The sequence below is a fragment of the Octodon degus genome, unplaced genomic scaffold, assembly GCF_000260255.1.
Source record: "Octodon degus isolate 3935 unplaced genomic scaffold, OctDeg1.0 scaffold00056, whole genome shotgun sequence".
NCBI classification, from domain to species: domain Eukaryota; kingdom Metazoa; phylum Chordata; class Mammalia; order Rodentia; family Octodontidae; genus Octodon; species Octodon degus.
Window position 1 is genome coordinate 9,910,319 of NW_004524632.1, and position 14,142 is coordinate 9,924,460.

General features: G+C 50.1%; 3 protein-coding genes across 3 annotated transcripts; all 3 read right to left on the bottom strand.

The window, feature by feature from the left end:
* Positions 1 to 3,341: 3,341 nt before the first annotated feature.
* On the bottom strand, positions 3,342 to 3,657 carry LOC101564057 (keratin-associated protein 3-2). Its single transcript, XM_004633739.1, has one exon. The coding sequence runs from the start codon at positions 3,636 to 3,638 to the stop codon at positions 3,342 to 3,344; it is 297 nt and encodes a 98-aa protein (XP_004633796.1). The 5' UTR covers positions 3,639 to 3,657.
* Positions 3,658 to 5,981: 2,324 nt separating this feature from the next.
* On the bottom strand, positions 5,982 to 6,281 carry LOC101565105 (keratin-associated protein 3-1-like). Its single transcript, XM_004633892.1, has one exon. The coding sequence runs from the start codon at positions 6,279 to 6,281 to the stop codon at positions 5,982 to 5,984; it is 300 nt and encodes a 99-aa protein (XP_004633949.1).
* Positions 6,282 to 13,382: 7,101 nt separating this feature from the next.
* Positions 13,383 to 13,679, bottom strand: LOC101564460 (keratin-associated protein 3-1). The gene has a single exon (XM_004633740.1). The coding sequence runs from the start codon at positions 13,677 to 13,679 to the stop codon at positions 13,383 to 13,385; it is 297 nt and encodes a 98-aa protein (XP_004633797.1).
* Positions 13,680 to 14,142: the final 463 nt, after the last annotated feature.

Genomic DNA, 14,142 nt, shown 5'->3' on the forward strand with positions numbered 1-14,142 from the left:
GGACCCCCCGGCTTCTCAGCCAGAGTCACACTGCGTGCTTCATAGTGAGCGAAGGATTCAAGGCTGGTGTTTCACTCGCCAGCTGAAGAGGCGATTGGACAGGCATCCACCGAGCAGCCGCCGTGCACCAGACGCTGCTGTGCCACATCCCGGAGGGCCTCTGCGGGCGAGCGAGTGCACGCTGCCCCTGCTTTCGTGGGATTTAAGGCCTGCTGGGAAATTTCTCACACACATAATAAATTATTATCCGTTGCTGCTACACTGCCTGATAGTGGGAAGGAAAAACTTAGGTACCAAGAGGAAAAAGGCCACCAAAATAAAAGGAAGAAAGTTACTGTGACATTTGAAATGTCACAGTGCAAAGGGAAATTGTCACCAGCAGAACTTCAGGGCAGAAAGCTGTCAGTGTCTTATTCAGAACTCTGTGGTCCTTGGAGTTCGCCACTCCAGGTTAAAAGAACTATTATTCATGTAGAACACCTGCTTCTGTAATTGAGCTTCCAGACCGTAGAATAGAAACCCTTGTAAAGTAGCACGTGCGTGGTCCTTGATAAATTCATGCTTCTGTTGATGAGATCTAGAGCACTTTATTGAAATAGATTTTCTGTCCCGTGGCCTTAGGGACTGGGGATTACTCCCCTTTGCTTATGGCTGAAGATGGAGAGGCCTAGATCGGCGACATAATTGTCCTCAGATGACGTTGTGACTCACTGGGACTGTGATATCCTAGTTGTGGCTTTTAATGGGAGTTTAAACCATGTGTCAGAGCTATGAAACCTATTTTTTTCCTTAAAATAAAAGGTCTCTCTTTTTCTTGGAGTCAATGCAAGAAAAATACGGCAATTCTCATTTACATGGTGGATTTCTAAAGTGATGAAAATATACCATTACAATTTTCATCATTTTGAAAATCCACGCACACCTAAACACACACGCATACACACACACTATCCAGTTTTAATTATTTTTCTCTTTAGTCAATAGGGGTATCTGTGGCAGTGAAGACATAAATCAAAGATGGACGATGGAAACCAACAGAAGGGTAGTTTGGTTGTTGGTCCCTGGCTTCAAGTCTCTCATTGCTCTGTGGCTTTAGGGAGAAGCTTTGGCTTTTCAGGAGCCCCCAGCTCCTCCTGTCTGCGCGCCTCCCGTTCTCCCCGTCCTCCCAGCGCCCTCCTGTAGCTCCCCACACCCTTGTGACTTATTGAGCTGCAGCTTCCACTCCTCCTCCTGCCTGTTAATCTCTGCAGACCTAGCCCAGAGAGCAGAGTGGCCCCAGACCTCCTGCTCCCTGGCACTAAGGCACTGGCCCTGGATCTGGCTCCTGCTCCTCCCCCTCTTCCTTCTCTTCCTGCTCCTCCCCATCCTCCTTCTCTTCCTTCTCAACCCTCAGCCCCAGTGGGAATCAGACACCAGTGTAGTTCTATGCATGTGAAATTAACACACATGTGTTATGGTTACAATCATTAGCCCATCTCCTTTCCAAGATTTGGAAATTGAGGATGCTTTAGGGAAACGATTTCTTTTGCAAAAATATGAAAATTTTCTAAATATATGTCTACTGCACGGAGCTGTGGTGCTCATTCTGGGGGCTTGTATGGCCATGACATATTTTGGTTGTCTTCTATCTCTTCACCCCACCCTCTTCCCTTCCGACTCCCCACAATATTTCTTTCTTTATGCTTCTAGCTGGAAGATGGTGCCAGGCATGACGAAGCACTCAAGAAATATTGGCCAAATGAACTAGCACGTTTGTGACATGGCTCAGGGGCAGCATCCTAGATGCACCCCAGCGAGAGTTCTGCTCATTCAAAGTCTGACTCTTTAAGAAGCCTGTGGAGGTCTTCAGGGAAATCTCTCTCTGGAGAGACTGCCAGGTTCTTCAAGGACTTACAAGCATATTTGTGTAAAAGCGTTTGCTTTTCCTCTTTCTTGCCCTATGTTTTTCCACCCCATACACACTCTCCCAATTTTATTTCAGTGAGCTTTCAGATTTAGACTTGTGTTTTTAAGTATGTACTGTATGTGCCTGCATGCGTTACAGACGTGCACGTGTGTATTGCATATAACACATCACACAGGAATCCTGTCTAGGCTCAGAAAAGCATAATCTGCGTGACATAAAGTTAAGCAGGTTGATAAAGTTAATCCGTGCAGCAGGTCATGTCTGATCAGTATTTCAGCTTGAGTGCTCAAGCCCTTGCCTGACAGAGTGGGACGACATCATGAGCTCAAGGCCAGCCTGAGCTATACAGTGAGACTCTGAGCTACACAGCGAGACCCAGTCTCAGACAACAACGAAGACTCCCCCTGCAGTTTTGATTCCTCTTGCATATCTCACCTTGATGTTCTAACCGCTCATCCTGCTCCTACCTATGTTAGTATGGGAGGCTCTGGGACGGGGCAGAGAGAAGGGCTCCTTACAGCCAGATGTACCAGGAGCTAAATTCTGCTTTTCTTAGTAACAAGGCTTAGGACTTTGATAATGCTGATGACTCTTAAAGCCCCATTGTTCTTGTCCACTGATGCTGTCTGGAGGGTTAATACATGAGTACAAGTGATTCACCCAGAAAAAGCTAGGTAAATAAATGGCAGCTCATTCCAGCATGGTGTTTGTCTGAGGAAGAGGAGAGTCAGAAGGCGAGCATGAAAGACAACCAATTAGGAGTTCATGAGCCAGGCTGGGCGTAGTGGCATGCGCCTATGATCCCAGCGCTCAAGAGGCTGAGGCAGGAGGGTCGCTGTGAGTTGGAGACCAGCATGGGTGACAAAGTGAGCTCACAGCCAGTCTGAGCTGCATAGCAAGACCCTATTTCAAAAAGGCAAAAAAAGAAAACAAAGCAAAAAACTCTCAAGCCATGTTAATAAGCGAGTTTCAGCGATTCCTTAATGAAACTTAAAAAACTATCTTTGTTTTTTTAATAGAAGAAATATACCCAAAACTCTAACATAAACAAAGAACACATGTAGCCAGGGAATAAAGTTTATTAGAAAACCCACCAGCTCATTCTTTTGCTTTTATGAAACTATTGAATGTAGGAAATACGATTCAGGAAGCAACATGACCAGCAAGACATGGTTTGAAGTCTTGAAGATTTTCATAGCATTTTAATAATGGAAGATTTTCACCTGCCCACATGAACCAAATTATTATTCAGTCAAATAACCATAGAGGAATTTCTTGGAATTTCATGGGATATTTTCCAGTGAATGCAAAGGTAGGTTCCTGCTTCTAGGCCATCTGGTCGACCTTCACATTAGCTAGCCTGTGGCAAGTGAGTACTGACTAGATAGACGTGGACTGGAGGGTTGCTGGGCGGTCATGTTGGGCCCCTCAGAGGTCAGCAGCAGCTTGGGGTGCAGGGATCGCAGCCGCGCTGGGTGAAGGTGGTGAGGTTGATGGTCAGCAGGTCTGGCCTCGGCTGGCAGGAGTTCAGCAGGAAGCAGGTGGGCACACAGGGCTGAGGAATGTGGCAGGGTGGGGGACAGTTGTCGCAGCAGGTGGGCTCCAGCTGCCAGACGGTGTGTGGGCAGGTGCTGGGCAGGCAGACCCCGCAGCGGCAGGACTTGTCTGAGGAGCAGATGGTGGTGGCGGGGCCGGAGGGGACACTGCAGCAGCGGGCGACGCAGCAAGCCATGGTGCTGGGAGTCTGCTAGCTTTGGTTCCTGAGAAAGATGAGGGTTCTGAGGTTCAAATGCCTCCTCCTCTGGCTCTGGGGCTTTTATATACCCAGTGCTGTGGGTTGGACCCAACCCTTAGTTTTTTTTTACAGTACTCTTTTCCACCAAGATTTTGTAATCAGTTTGGCATTTTCGTGTCTATTAAGAGTTCCAGCCCTTATTAAAGCCATCAAGTTGCTGACTCATTGACGTGCTGTTTTCGTCCCAAAGTCACTGTGTTTTATCTTCACAGGGTTCTGATTTGCCCAGGCTTGCGTGAGCTGTGGTGATCAATCTGTGAGTTCTGCTAGGGCTTTTTCCTCCTTTCTTCCTCCATAATTTTCAACAATATGCACCACATGCTGTGATTTCTGGTAACTAATTTTAGAGCAAACAATTCAAATGGTTCACTGGATCATTCTCAATAAAGTCAACCAGGACAGGGCTACGTAAAGATGCGTGTTTCATCTAATTACGGCATCACCCCAAACACGGTGGTCTTATTTGCTGCTGCTGATTCCAACTCTAGAGAGCAAGCGAGGTGGCAGAATGGGGTAGGGTTAAGTTCCTTTTCATTATTTTAAGTAAATCCATAGTGAGTTTCCAAAGACTGTGCTACTCTCTTTTTACAGTATCTATATTTTTAAAGTTATACCAACATTATAGTGAGTCAAAATTATCAGAGGACAGATCCAACCCAGTCACAATCCTTTATGAAACGCGCCACTCGGAGGAAACTAGCTCTGTCTTTATTTCTACTTGAGAATGCACAGCCTTTACAATAGGAAGAAGCTGAACCCAAAGGGAACTTCTTAAGACTCACAGAGTAACAGTGGGTTTTGGAGGGGCTGCGCTCTAACGCGGCACAGAGCGGCGGCACCCATAGCCGTCATTTTCCGTGGCCTTTCTGCTTAGCACGTTCGTGTGGTTTTATCTCCGGCATCTTCAGCTGATGACTGATCCCTCTGAGGAGCACCCTGTGCAGCAGCCTTCGGGTCAATCAGTCTTGACTGGCTTTCCGGAAGGTTGGCAGGTGAAGGGTCATACTGGACAATGTCCGGTGTGTGACAGTCCACGGTTCCGACATCTCTCCACCCCTTCTCAGCCCAGCACTGCTCTGTGGGTGGAATCTGGCTTCCACAACAAGTCACCGATGGCAAGTTGTTCAATGCGCCCGAAGCACAGACGCTTTGCTGAGGTGACTGTGGCAGAAAGTCATGCAAAACCATTACGGTTTTTCAGAGATGACTGAAAAACAGATGGCGGGAAATGCCTTGGGTTGTCCTGAGGGTTCCATGCTGCGTGTGAGAAGAGCCTGTGAGTGGAGTGGGTTTGCTGTGGGCCTCATGATGATTCCCCTGCACCAGGGGGCACGTCAGATAAAAGTGGAGGTGAAGCTTCCTGGGCAACTTTGCCACCCCTGTGACCTCCCGGATGGCTCCTTTTATTTAAAGTGTCCTCCTACAGTGGAGTCCCTTCTTCTTAGTCCTGCTCAACCCCTAGGTTCTGCTTAAGTATCTCCATAAGGAAGCGAGTTGCACCTTCCACACATTTTCTCCTCCTCCTCCGCCCTGCAGAATAGGCCCACTGTCTTCCACGTAGCTGCTCTTCCAGCATGTGTGCCAGGCTCCCTTACATTAGGTTTTTTCTCTGTAGTACAAGGTCCTGGAAAGTAGGGATTATGCCTTAATCTTGTCTCTCTCAACCTGGGACTATGCCTGGTTGCTAAATATTTACTGAACCAGATTAAAATACAGATTAGAAGATATGCTGATGTCTAAGTAATTTCTAGCTTCCCTCCCTCTTAAAGGAAATGTGAATTCATTTAAGTAGGCAGGAAAAAATGAAAACTACAGGAGGCTCTAGCCTTGGAATTTAAAACAATTCTCAGCTTAGAGAGAGTGCATCTCATTACAAGTGCAGGGTTTTTCCCCCAGATGTCTGCACCTCCCTGGGAGACTTCCCCTGGGCCATGAGATTTACACTGATGACATCAGAAGGTGTAATTCTGCTGGATGTATTTACGGCTTCCTGATGCCTGTGTCAAGAGTCCTTGGTCAATTATAGCATTCAGCATCAGGACAGGATGCCGCGTGGGGGAGGGCTGTTTATTTACTCTGAAAGCAAGCAGGTTCATGATGGCTTTGTTTCTCACTTCTTGGAAATTGTTGCTGAAAACAAGGAAGAAGCGCTTCTGGAAAACTGGAGGCACGGGGTGAGGACACCTCCAGAACACCTAATTAGAGGACAGCTGCTGGGCCTCCCTTGCTGACGATTGCAGGTCTCCAGGGCGACACAGGCATGCTCTGCGACGACCACAGCTAGCAGCAGGGAGGGGCACACTCACAAGACAGGACACAGGTGATGACGGAGACCCCAGTCAGGCTAGGGGCGGGGTTGTGCTTGCTGAGCAGCCAGTAGGATGACACGTAGGAGTCAGGCACACAGCGGGGTGGGGGACAGGTGTCACGGCAGGGGGGCTGCAGGAGGCTGACCTTGTGTGGGCAGCTGCTGGGCAGGCTGACCTCGCACAGACTGCAGATGTCGGAAGAGCAGAGGCTGGTGGCCGGGCCGGTGTGGACAACCCTTGCCCCTTGGAGGCGGGAAGCGGAGCACGCCATGGTGGCAGTAGTCAGATGTTTCCTTGCTTGGAGAGGTTTTTCTCTGTGGAGCTGTCCTCAGCGGGTCTTTTATACCCACCTGTTTTAAAGACCATGGCTTCCGTCCACCAGGATGTTTCCTTGTTGCTCCCGCGAGTCTACACAATAACGCCCCTGCTTCTCGTGCCTGCTCCCCTTGTTTTCTTCAGCTGGTTGTGTTGTGACTTTCAATCTTGCTTCCTGGAGCAGTTTTCACACAGTGCCACACCAGGTAAACACACCCGCACCTGCCCTGGTTTCCCTCTTTCCTACCAACCACGGCGCCTCCTTACGAGCCATCCCCGCTGAGTGCGGAGAACCCGGAGCGATGCTCCTGAGAACTGATTGATGAAGCTGTTCGGGTCGCACGCCTCGTGCATTTGGGAGGAGAAGATGTGTGGGACTTCTTTCTGCCGGGTTCATGTCCACATTTTCCATGGGCTTCAGGAGGTAAAAAAGAGTGAAATTATGCAACGTGAGCCCGCTAAATGCTTTTCTACAGCCATGTACTACACCATCTAAGCATGCAATTATAAATAAATATGAAAAAGCCTTCAGTGTTACAAAGGATTGTTTGAACTACAAATTGGAGCAGATTAAAAACCCAGGTGAGGAGGCTATCTGGTCTGAGAGTGAACTCTTGGCAAAACAGCATAATTTTTTTTTTCTAGAAAAAGCAAATTGCTGACCTGTTTGTTCCATTTTTCAAAAGCACTCTCCAGCTGATGATGTCCGCCTGCCAGACAGACAGACAGACAGACAGACAGATGGCGGGCAGGAGGATGGCAGGTGGGCAGGCATCTTTCCGAAGTTCTTTTCACCTTAATGCTGTGTTAATGAGAACATCTTATGGCTAAAGTTAGTAGGGAACTAAAAACAGGAAACTGATCAGTTAATATATACATGAAGCCAAGTATCTAGGAAGCCTTCAGTATACTCTGAGGAGTGTGGTGGAGACAAAAATGCAAGGCCTGGCTCCTTGTTTACCGGGAGCGCGTGGTCAGGTGTCTGATCGAAGCAGCTGGAAACTCCTTTGCACACGATGCAGACAACACGTAATCAAGTACTTGGTAAGGACCTGGAGGGAGCTGGGAGCTGGTTTTGAATCCTGACCTAACTTTCGGTTGTAAGACCTGGTCAAGTCGCTTGGCCTCTGGGGACTCAAGTTCCCCAACTACAGATTTTGAAGACAATATTGATCTATCATAATCGTATCGCAAGAATAAAATAAATGCCAAGTGAGGATTACTTGAATAATCATTGCTGATGTAAATGAAATGAGAATTACCTAAGCCACCGGGCGTGGCGTGCCAGAGCGGCCCAGTGCGTGGCAGAGCCTCCGTGCAAAGCCTGATAAAGGGAGATGTGTGGAAACGGACTGAAATGATCAAGAAAGCCCTCATGGGCGATCTGGGTTAAGTGGATTGTGATCAGAAGTGCTCATAAAATAAGCAAGTGCATTCCAGGCAAGCAAAGCAGTGACTGTCTGGAGCATCTCGCCTGCCCCTACTCCCAGCAGAATTGGACGCCCATGGCTACCCCGGCCTCTCGTGTACTTTTTGGTACACATATTGGTTCTCTTTATGAGACTGAATGAAATAGGGCCAGCATCTCATTCACCACAGCCCTTCCAGTGCCTAGTGCAGAGCTTGAATTTTGGGGCAGAACCTAGAGGCTAGAATATATGGGATAGACATTTAGGAAAGTAAGTTTAGAAAATAATGAAAGCGAGTATGTACGCCATCATTTTTGCATCAAGCATACTCAGGGAAATCGGCAAACATGATAGACTTCATATGAAGTATCTCAACAGCAAGAGTTTTAATAGATGGGAGCATAGTTTTCATCCCCTACCTACGGGAGGCCTGACAGCAATGTAGAAACACTGAAGCAATACAGGAAGGAGCTGCCAGCTCTCGGGCTGGAGAATGAAGAGAGGATGTTGGGCTTATTTGAGCCGAGAGGCTTGCAGGTGTGCTGCCCAGAGTGGAGGACGCTCCGGGTCAGAGCTGGGGTCTCCCCTCTCTGTGGCTGCTGGTGCTTCTAGGAGGCATGGGGATCCTGCTCCTTCTCTCCTTCCTCCATCCCTCTCCTTCTTCCCCCTCCCTCCCTTCTTTCCTTCCTTCCATCCTTCCTCCTTTCCTGTCTGTCTGCAGAACCTGGACATTGCAATCTACCACTGCTGCCAGATAAAAGAGTGTTGGTTGCTGGGGCCACAGGAGCCTCTGTCCTTTCCGGGACTTGCTGCCTCCTTAAAGCGCCCTCTATAGGTAGAACCCTACAGAAAACCAGCCAAAGGAATAGCATTAAGTCCCTGTCCAGAGTATCATAAAAGCTGAATGTGGAAAGGCAGCTGTAGCGGTTGTTCTAAGAGCTGCATCTGTTTTAATTAACTTAAACTTCACTCCAGTTGTATGTGATATAAATTGTTTTTCCCCTTGTTTAACAACTGGCCTCATAATCAATAAGGGATAGAGCTGCAGTTTAAAGCAAGATGGCCTTTCTGGGGCCACCATACAGAAGGCTGGCTAGGACTGGAGTGCTAGCTAGCGTCACCTCAGGGTCGGCAGCGGATGGGAGTCGCAGGGAAAACTTCCCTGGGTTATGGGGGCTAGGGCTGCACCCCAAAGAGCAAACCCGGTGAAAACAGGCATCTCGAGTCATCAGCTTTCCCTGAGCAGTTCAATCTGATCAATATTTTTAATGGGCTGGAGGATTGATCTGACCCAGGTGTGGGGTGGGCACAGGTACCTGACGGGAGGCCACCAGGGAGGTCTGCTGCATTGGTCTACAGTGGACAGAGATAGCACGACGTGGAGAGCAGTGTGATTTGGGGGGAAAGTGGGATTTCTTCGCTTTTCTGCTGTTACTAAGGAGAAACAATTATGAGCTTGGAGCACAGTTTCATTTTACCCGGGGCTGGATCATTGCAAACCACGAGGAAAATTGGAGGTGTGCTGGCGCTGCCCAGGGCCCTGGCTGCAGCTCCAGCCTCAGGGCCCAGGCCACACTCTGTGTTGGCGCGGCAAGGCGGGATTTAAAGACTAACTCGCAGTGAGAAGGCGGTGCTCTCGTTTTCATATTTTGGAAATGTTTTTGAAGTTTTGCAGCTGGGGTCCATCCACCACGTGCCCTAGCTACCTTTGCTTTGGGGAACTGGCCCGCGTCTGCACGCGCTGCAGCCGTTGCCCACTCCTCACCCCGCCCTCCCAGGGGAGACGTTAGCCATCCCCGAAGCTCGCGGCATAGTCGTTTTGCCGTGCACTACACTCGCTCTAGAGGGCGCTGTGACTGTCTGTGAGCAGATACGCCGATCCGAGGGCGCGAGGAGGAGGCCTTGTCTGCAGACGCGTTCTTGCTCCCAATTAAAAGAGCTGGGGCCAGCAAGCTTCTGCTATGGCTGCTGCTGTCTGGGAAGGAGGCCAGGGTTCGGTGTAACAGAAGCAGAAGGGTGGTGGGCTTCAGGCAGCTTTAGGCTTCATTCCTTCTCTGTCATGTGTGATTTGGACTGTCAGCCTCCATCTATTTCTTCACCTGTGCACTGGAGAGCGGGATGGCTGTTAGCACGCGTCTTGCTTACTCCTCTCTCGCTGCTGGGACAAACACCCGACACTCAAAATGAATGAAGGAAGGCTAATTTAGCTCATAGCTACTTGAGGTTTCAGTCCACACTCAGCTGGCTCCAAGGCAGAGAGCAGCAGTTCATGGCAGAGAGCAAATGGAGGAATACTGGCCACAGAGAGGAAGTCTGTCTCCCGCTCTCTCATGTTACATTCAGGCTATCCGCCCCAGGCGGGGTGTAGCACGCACACCCATAATCCCAGCTGTACTCACCCCCATAATCCCAGTAGTACTCACCCCCATAATCCCAGTAGCACTCACACCCATAATCCCAGTGGATCACGAGTTAATCACAAACTCTAGAAGTAAGTCTGCCCCATGACTTACATGAGGCTTTGGGGGGACAACTAGACACAAACATGACATCTCCTACGAGTTTGTGTTAAGGACGAGTGAGGTGCTATACGTTTGCAGCCTGCTCTGCTACGCTGGGAAGTGCCGGCCAGGGCTGGTTGTCCCTACAGGAGGAGGGAAACTGGCGCTGCCAGTGGCCCGGGGTGCCGGCTGTGAAGGGTCCTCCGGGGGTGCTTGGGCCTAGCAAGTTAGGCTGAAGGGCTTAGACATGGTCTGGCTAACCAACTGACTCCACAGGTGTGAGACTTAGCTGAGAGAACTCGGTGATTTTCCCAGAGGCTGCGTGAGGCCCATCCGGGACTAAAATGCACATTGCCCGGTTGCCAGCTGGGGCTTTTTAAGCAGCCACGGCTATCTGCACACTAAAGGCTAGTATTGATAATACAGTGACGATGCTATGGTGGCAAATACTTTTTTTTCTTTCTTTTGATGTATTTGGTTGTTGTAGGGTCTCACTGCGCAGCCTGGACTCGTGGTGATCCTCCTGTTTTCAGCCTCCACAGCGCTGGGATTATAGGTGCACGCCACCATGCCCAGACTCTGGCCAGCTCAGCCCGCCCTGGGGATTGAACCGCAGTGCCTGAGATTGCCTAAATTTGCCTAAGCAGGCGCTTTAGTCCACTGAGCTATCTCGCCGGCCCAAGGAAATATTTTTTATGATGTCCTGTTCTCTGAGTAACCACTTTGAAGATAATAACGCAGCATATTAACTATTGTTATTCTCTTGCTTTATTATGAAATGTTTTCATAAAAATTTAGCTACAATGAAAGATGTGCTGCCATTAGTGTCCCATCAGTTTGAGCACATTTAGCCCATTCTAGTGGGCTGGGGCCGGGAGATAGCTCAGCAGAAAGCGCTTCCCTGGCAAGCTCAAGGGCCCGAGTTCAATCCCCGGTTCCGGAAAAAAAAAAAAAAAAAATTCACTGTAGTGGACTGCTAGCCGGTGGTCAGCTTGTCATGCCCAGCTGAACTGAGCAGTGGCGCTGGGTGTGGGAGGTCCACCTGAGGATTGCTGCCAGCAGCATATGAGGCAGAAGGAGAGGGACGTTGGGGGAAGTTCTTTGGAGATGTTGTTGGAGCTGTTGGAAGCTGCTGGTTCTCTTGGGCTGTTCTGCTGGAGGACCTCGTCCTGCTGGCTTTCCTGGTGAAACTTGCTCTTCTCAGCAGAGGAAGAGCTTGGGACCTCGTTGTTCCTGAGAATGGCTGTGGTTCAGTTTGGGGGAGCTCTGGACCTCACCTTGAGTACCACTTCCTGGCTCCAGAGGGGAAGATGGTGCACAGTTCAGTCTCCTGGAGAAGCTTGTCGCCTTGGCTTCCCTGATGGGAACACAGCTTTCTTCATTGCTGGAGGAGCTCCGGACCTCACTGCTGCTGAGGACGGCTGTGGCACCTCTGGGGGAGCTCTGGTGCTTACCTCGAGTGTTGCTTCCTGACTCCTGTTCACATCTCTCAGCCTGCTAGCACAGATCCTTCCTCCCACTGGCACAGACTTTTTAGCCTCCACTACTGCCCTCTGGGCCTGTCCAGCACAGATCCATGAAGCAGGCCTGCATTAGATGTTGTTCTGGGGGCTGGTGAGATGGCTCAGTGGTCTAAAACACCTACTTAGAACAAGCTTAACAAAGCACAGGGACCACGGTTCAATCCCCAGCACCACATGCCAGCCAGCCCCGCCCCCTGGTGGGCTGAGCTGGCCACACACACACACACACACACACACAAAAATAAATAAAATTAAAAAAAAAAAGATGTTGTTCTGGGCGCTTGGCCTGCAGTTGGACTTGTGGAAGGCATTGCTATGGGTTCTAAGTCTTCAGCTGAACCCATACAGGACATTATTGTAGGATCCAGGCCCTCAGCTGGATTCTTTGGTCTTCAGTGTGTGGACAGATTTCTTGCACTCTTTGTATATGATTCTTTGGGTGACTATTAGAAAACGATTCTATAAAATATGTGTTCTGTTATCCCCCTTGCAAAAACCCCAAAATATGACACGTATCATTCTTGCCACTTTCAGAAGCATCTTTACTTTCGTGATTATCTTTATGAGGTGTGCTAAGAAACGCAGCGAACGCTGCTGCTCAGCGACACCGCCGGGCAGGCGGACATCTCGGTGTGCCCTTATCAGCCTTGTTCACCAGACCCGGCGCCATGAGGCTTCCGACTCTTCCCCAGAGTCAGAGTGACCACAAAAGGGAAATGTTTTTGATCAGTTCAGCACAAGAAGCCAGCCATGACAGCACAGCTCCAAGCACTCAGGATAGGGGACTTGAGGAGCCACTTCGGAGGGCTGCAAGGATGATAGGGTGAGGGCATTGTTGGGGGCAAGGGCGAGCAGTGGTGGGGCACCATCGGCAGAGGCCACTTCACTGTGACACATTTTTGAATTTCAACCTAGTGCATTTTCCTTGCACTGTCTGTCTACCGACCTCGCTCGCAGGCACCTTCTGTCTCCTTTGGGCCTGCAGCCTGCATTTTGCATGTCATTGGCAACTCTAAGGAAGTAAAACTTATCTGGTGGTGGTCTAATGATCAGCTTGTCGAGGCTGCGAAATGTCATAACCGCCATAAGCTAAGCTTGAATATTTTGCAAACATGTTCAGCTTTCGGTTTCAGCTTAGTGCATGACAGAGTCGCTGTTTTCAAAAGCATTTCCTTAAAAACAAACCCTAAAAAGTGACCTCTCACGCTGTTCCCTTTAGGCCTAGCCCACAGTTCCATACAGCTCTACATTTTCCATGAAGCCCATCGTGGAGCCCTCCCACTGGGATACCCCCGGGGCGTACGATGGCCTGCTGGCGCGCACAGAGGGGCATTCTGCTTCCACTGAGAGGGAAACGCAGAAAGAAACAGGCCAAGGCCATGCTTGCTAAGCCAGAAGGAAGTTTATTGGTGAGCAGTCACAAGGTCATGTCTCAGAGCAGTGAAAGGTAGGAGGTACCTGCCTGTCCCCAGAGGAGCAGGGCCTGGGAGGTCCAGCCCACTTGGGGAGAGCTGGCCCTCGGCACTGGCTGGGCTTGCTCCGAGGTGCTAGGCAGCAGCATGGAAGGCCAGGAGGTGGGGGGACACGGAGCAGCCGTGTCATGTCCCGGCCAAGGTGTGGCTGCTCAGCAGCAGGGCTCGCAGGGGTTCTGGCAGCCAGGCTGAACGTAGGTGGTCACGTTGATGCCGCTGATGCCAGGAGTGGGGTGGGAAGTGTTGAGCAGCCAGCAGGTGGGCACATAGACCTCAGGCTGGCAGCAGGGTGGGGGGCAGGGGTCGCAGCAGGTGGGCTGCAGGAGGCTGATCTCATGTGGGCAGGTGCTGGGCAGGCAGACCCCGCAGCGGCAGGACTTGTCTGAGGAGCAGATGGTGGTGGCGGGGCCGGAGGGGACACTGCAGCAGCGGGCGACGCAGCAAGCCATGGTGCTGGGAGCTGGGTTTGTGTAGGGCTGAGAGGAGAAGTGTGGGTGTCTCAATGCTCTGCCCGTCTGCCCCGGCCCTTATATACCCGCTGCCCTGGGCGGCAGCCGATGACCAAGGTGATTTTCCCCATGTTTCAGTTTATAGTTGTCTCCATAAAACCCATCTAATTACTTAAGTGTTTATTACCTAAGACATGCTCCTTACCTCATAAAAGGAATTTAGGCTGTTTTCAGTCCAGTGAGGCCTCTTCACATTGGTCAGGTGTGACTGCGCAGAGCTTCGTGCCAGTCTTCAAAGGAGAAGGTCATTGTCTTCTAATCGTTAAGTGGCGCTAATGACGGCGTGGTATGCCAGGTAGCTGCGGATGTTCCCTGGTGTTTTGTTTACTTTTCAGTTGAAGAGATAAGTAGGCTTTTGGGTGGTGATCCCAACAGCAAGCAGAGACTGTACGGTGACAGTTTC

What these genes read in the sequence shown, in the direction of transcription:
- LOC101564057 (XM_004633739.1), bottom strand. Translation starts at nt 3,638, where the DNA reads ATGGCTTGCTGCGTCGCCCGCTGCTGCAGTGTCCCCTCCGGCCCCGCC.
- LOC101565105 (XM_004633892.1), bottom strand. Translation starts at nt 6,281, where the DNA reads ATGGCGTGCTCCGCTTCCCGCCTCCAAGGGGCAAGGGTTGTCCACACC.
- LOC101564460 (XM_004633740.1), bottom strand. Translation starts at nt 13,679, where the DNA reads ATGGCTTGCTGCGTCGCCCGCTGCTGCAGTGTCCCCTCCGGCCCCGCC.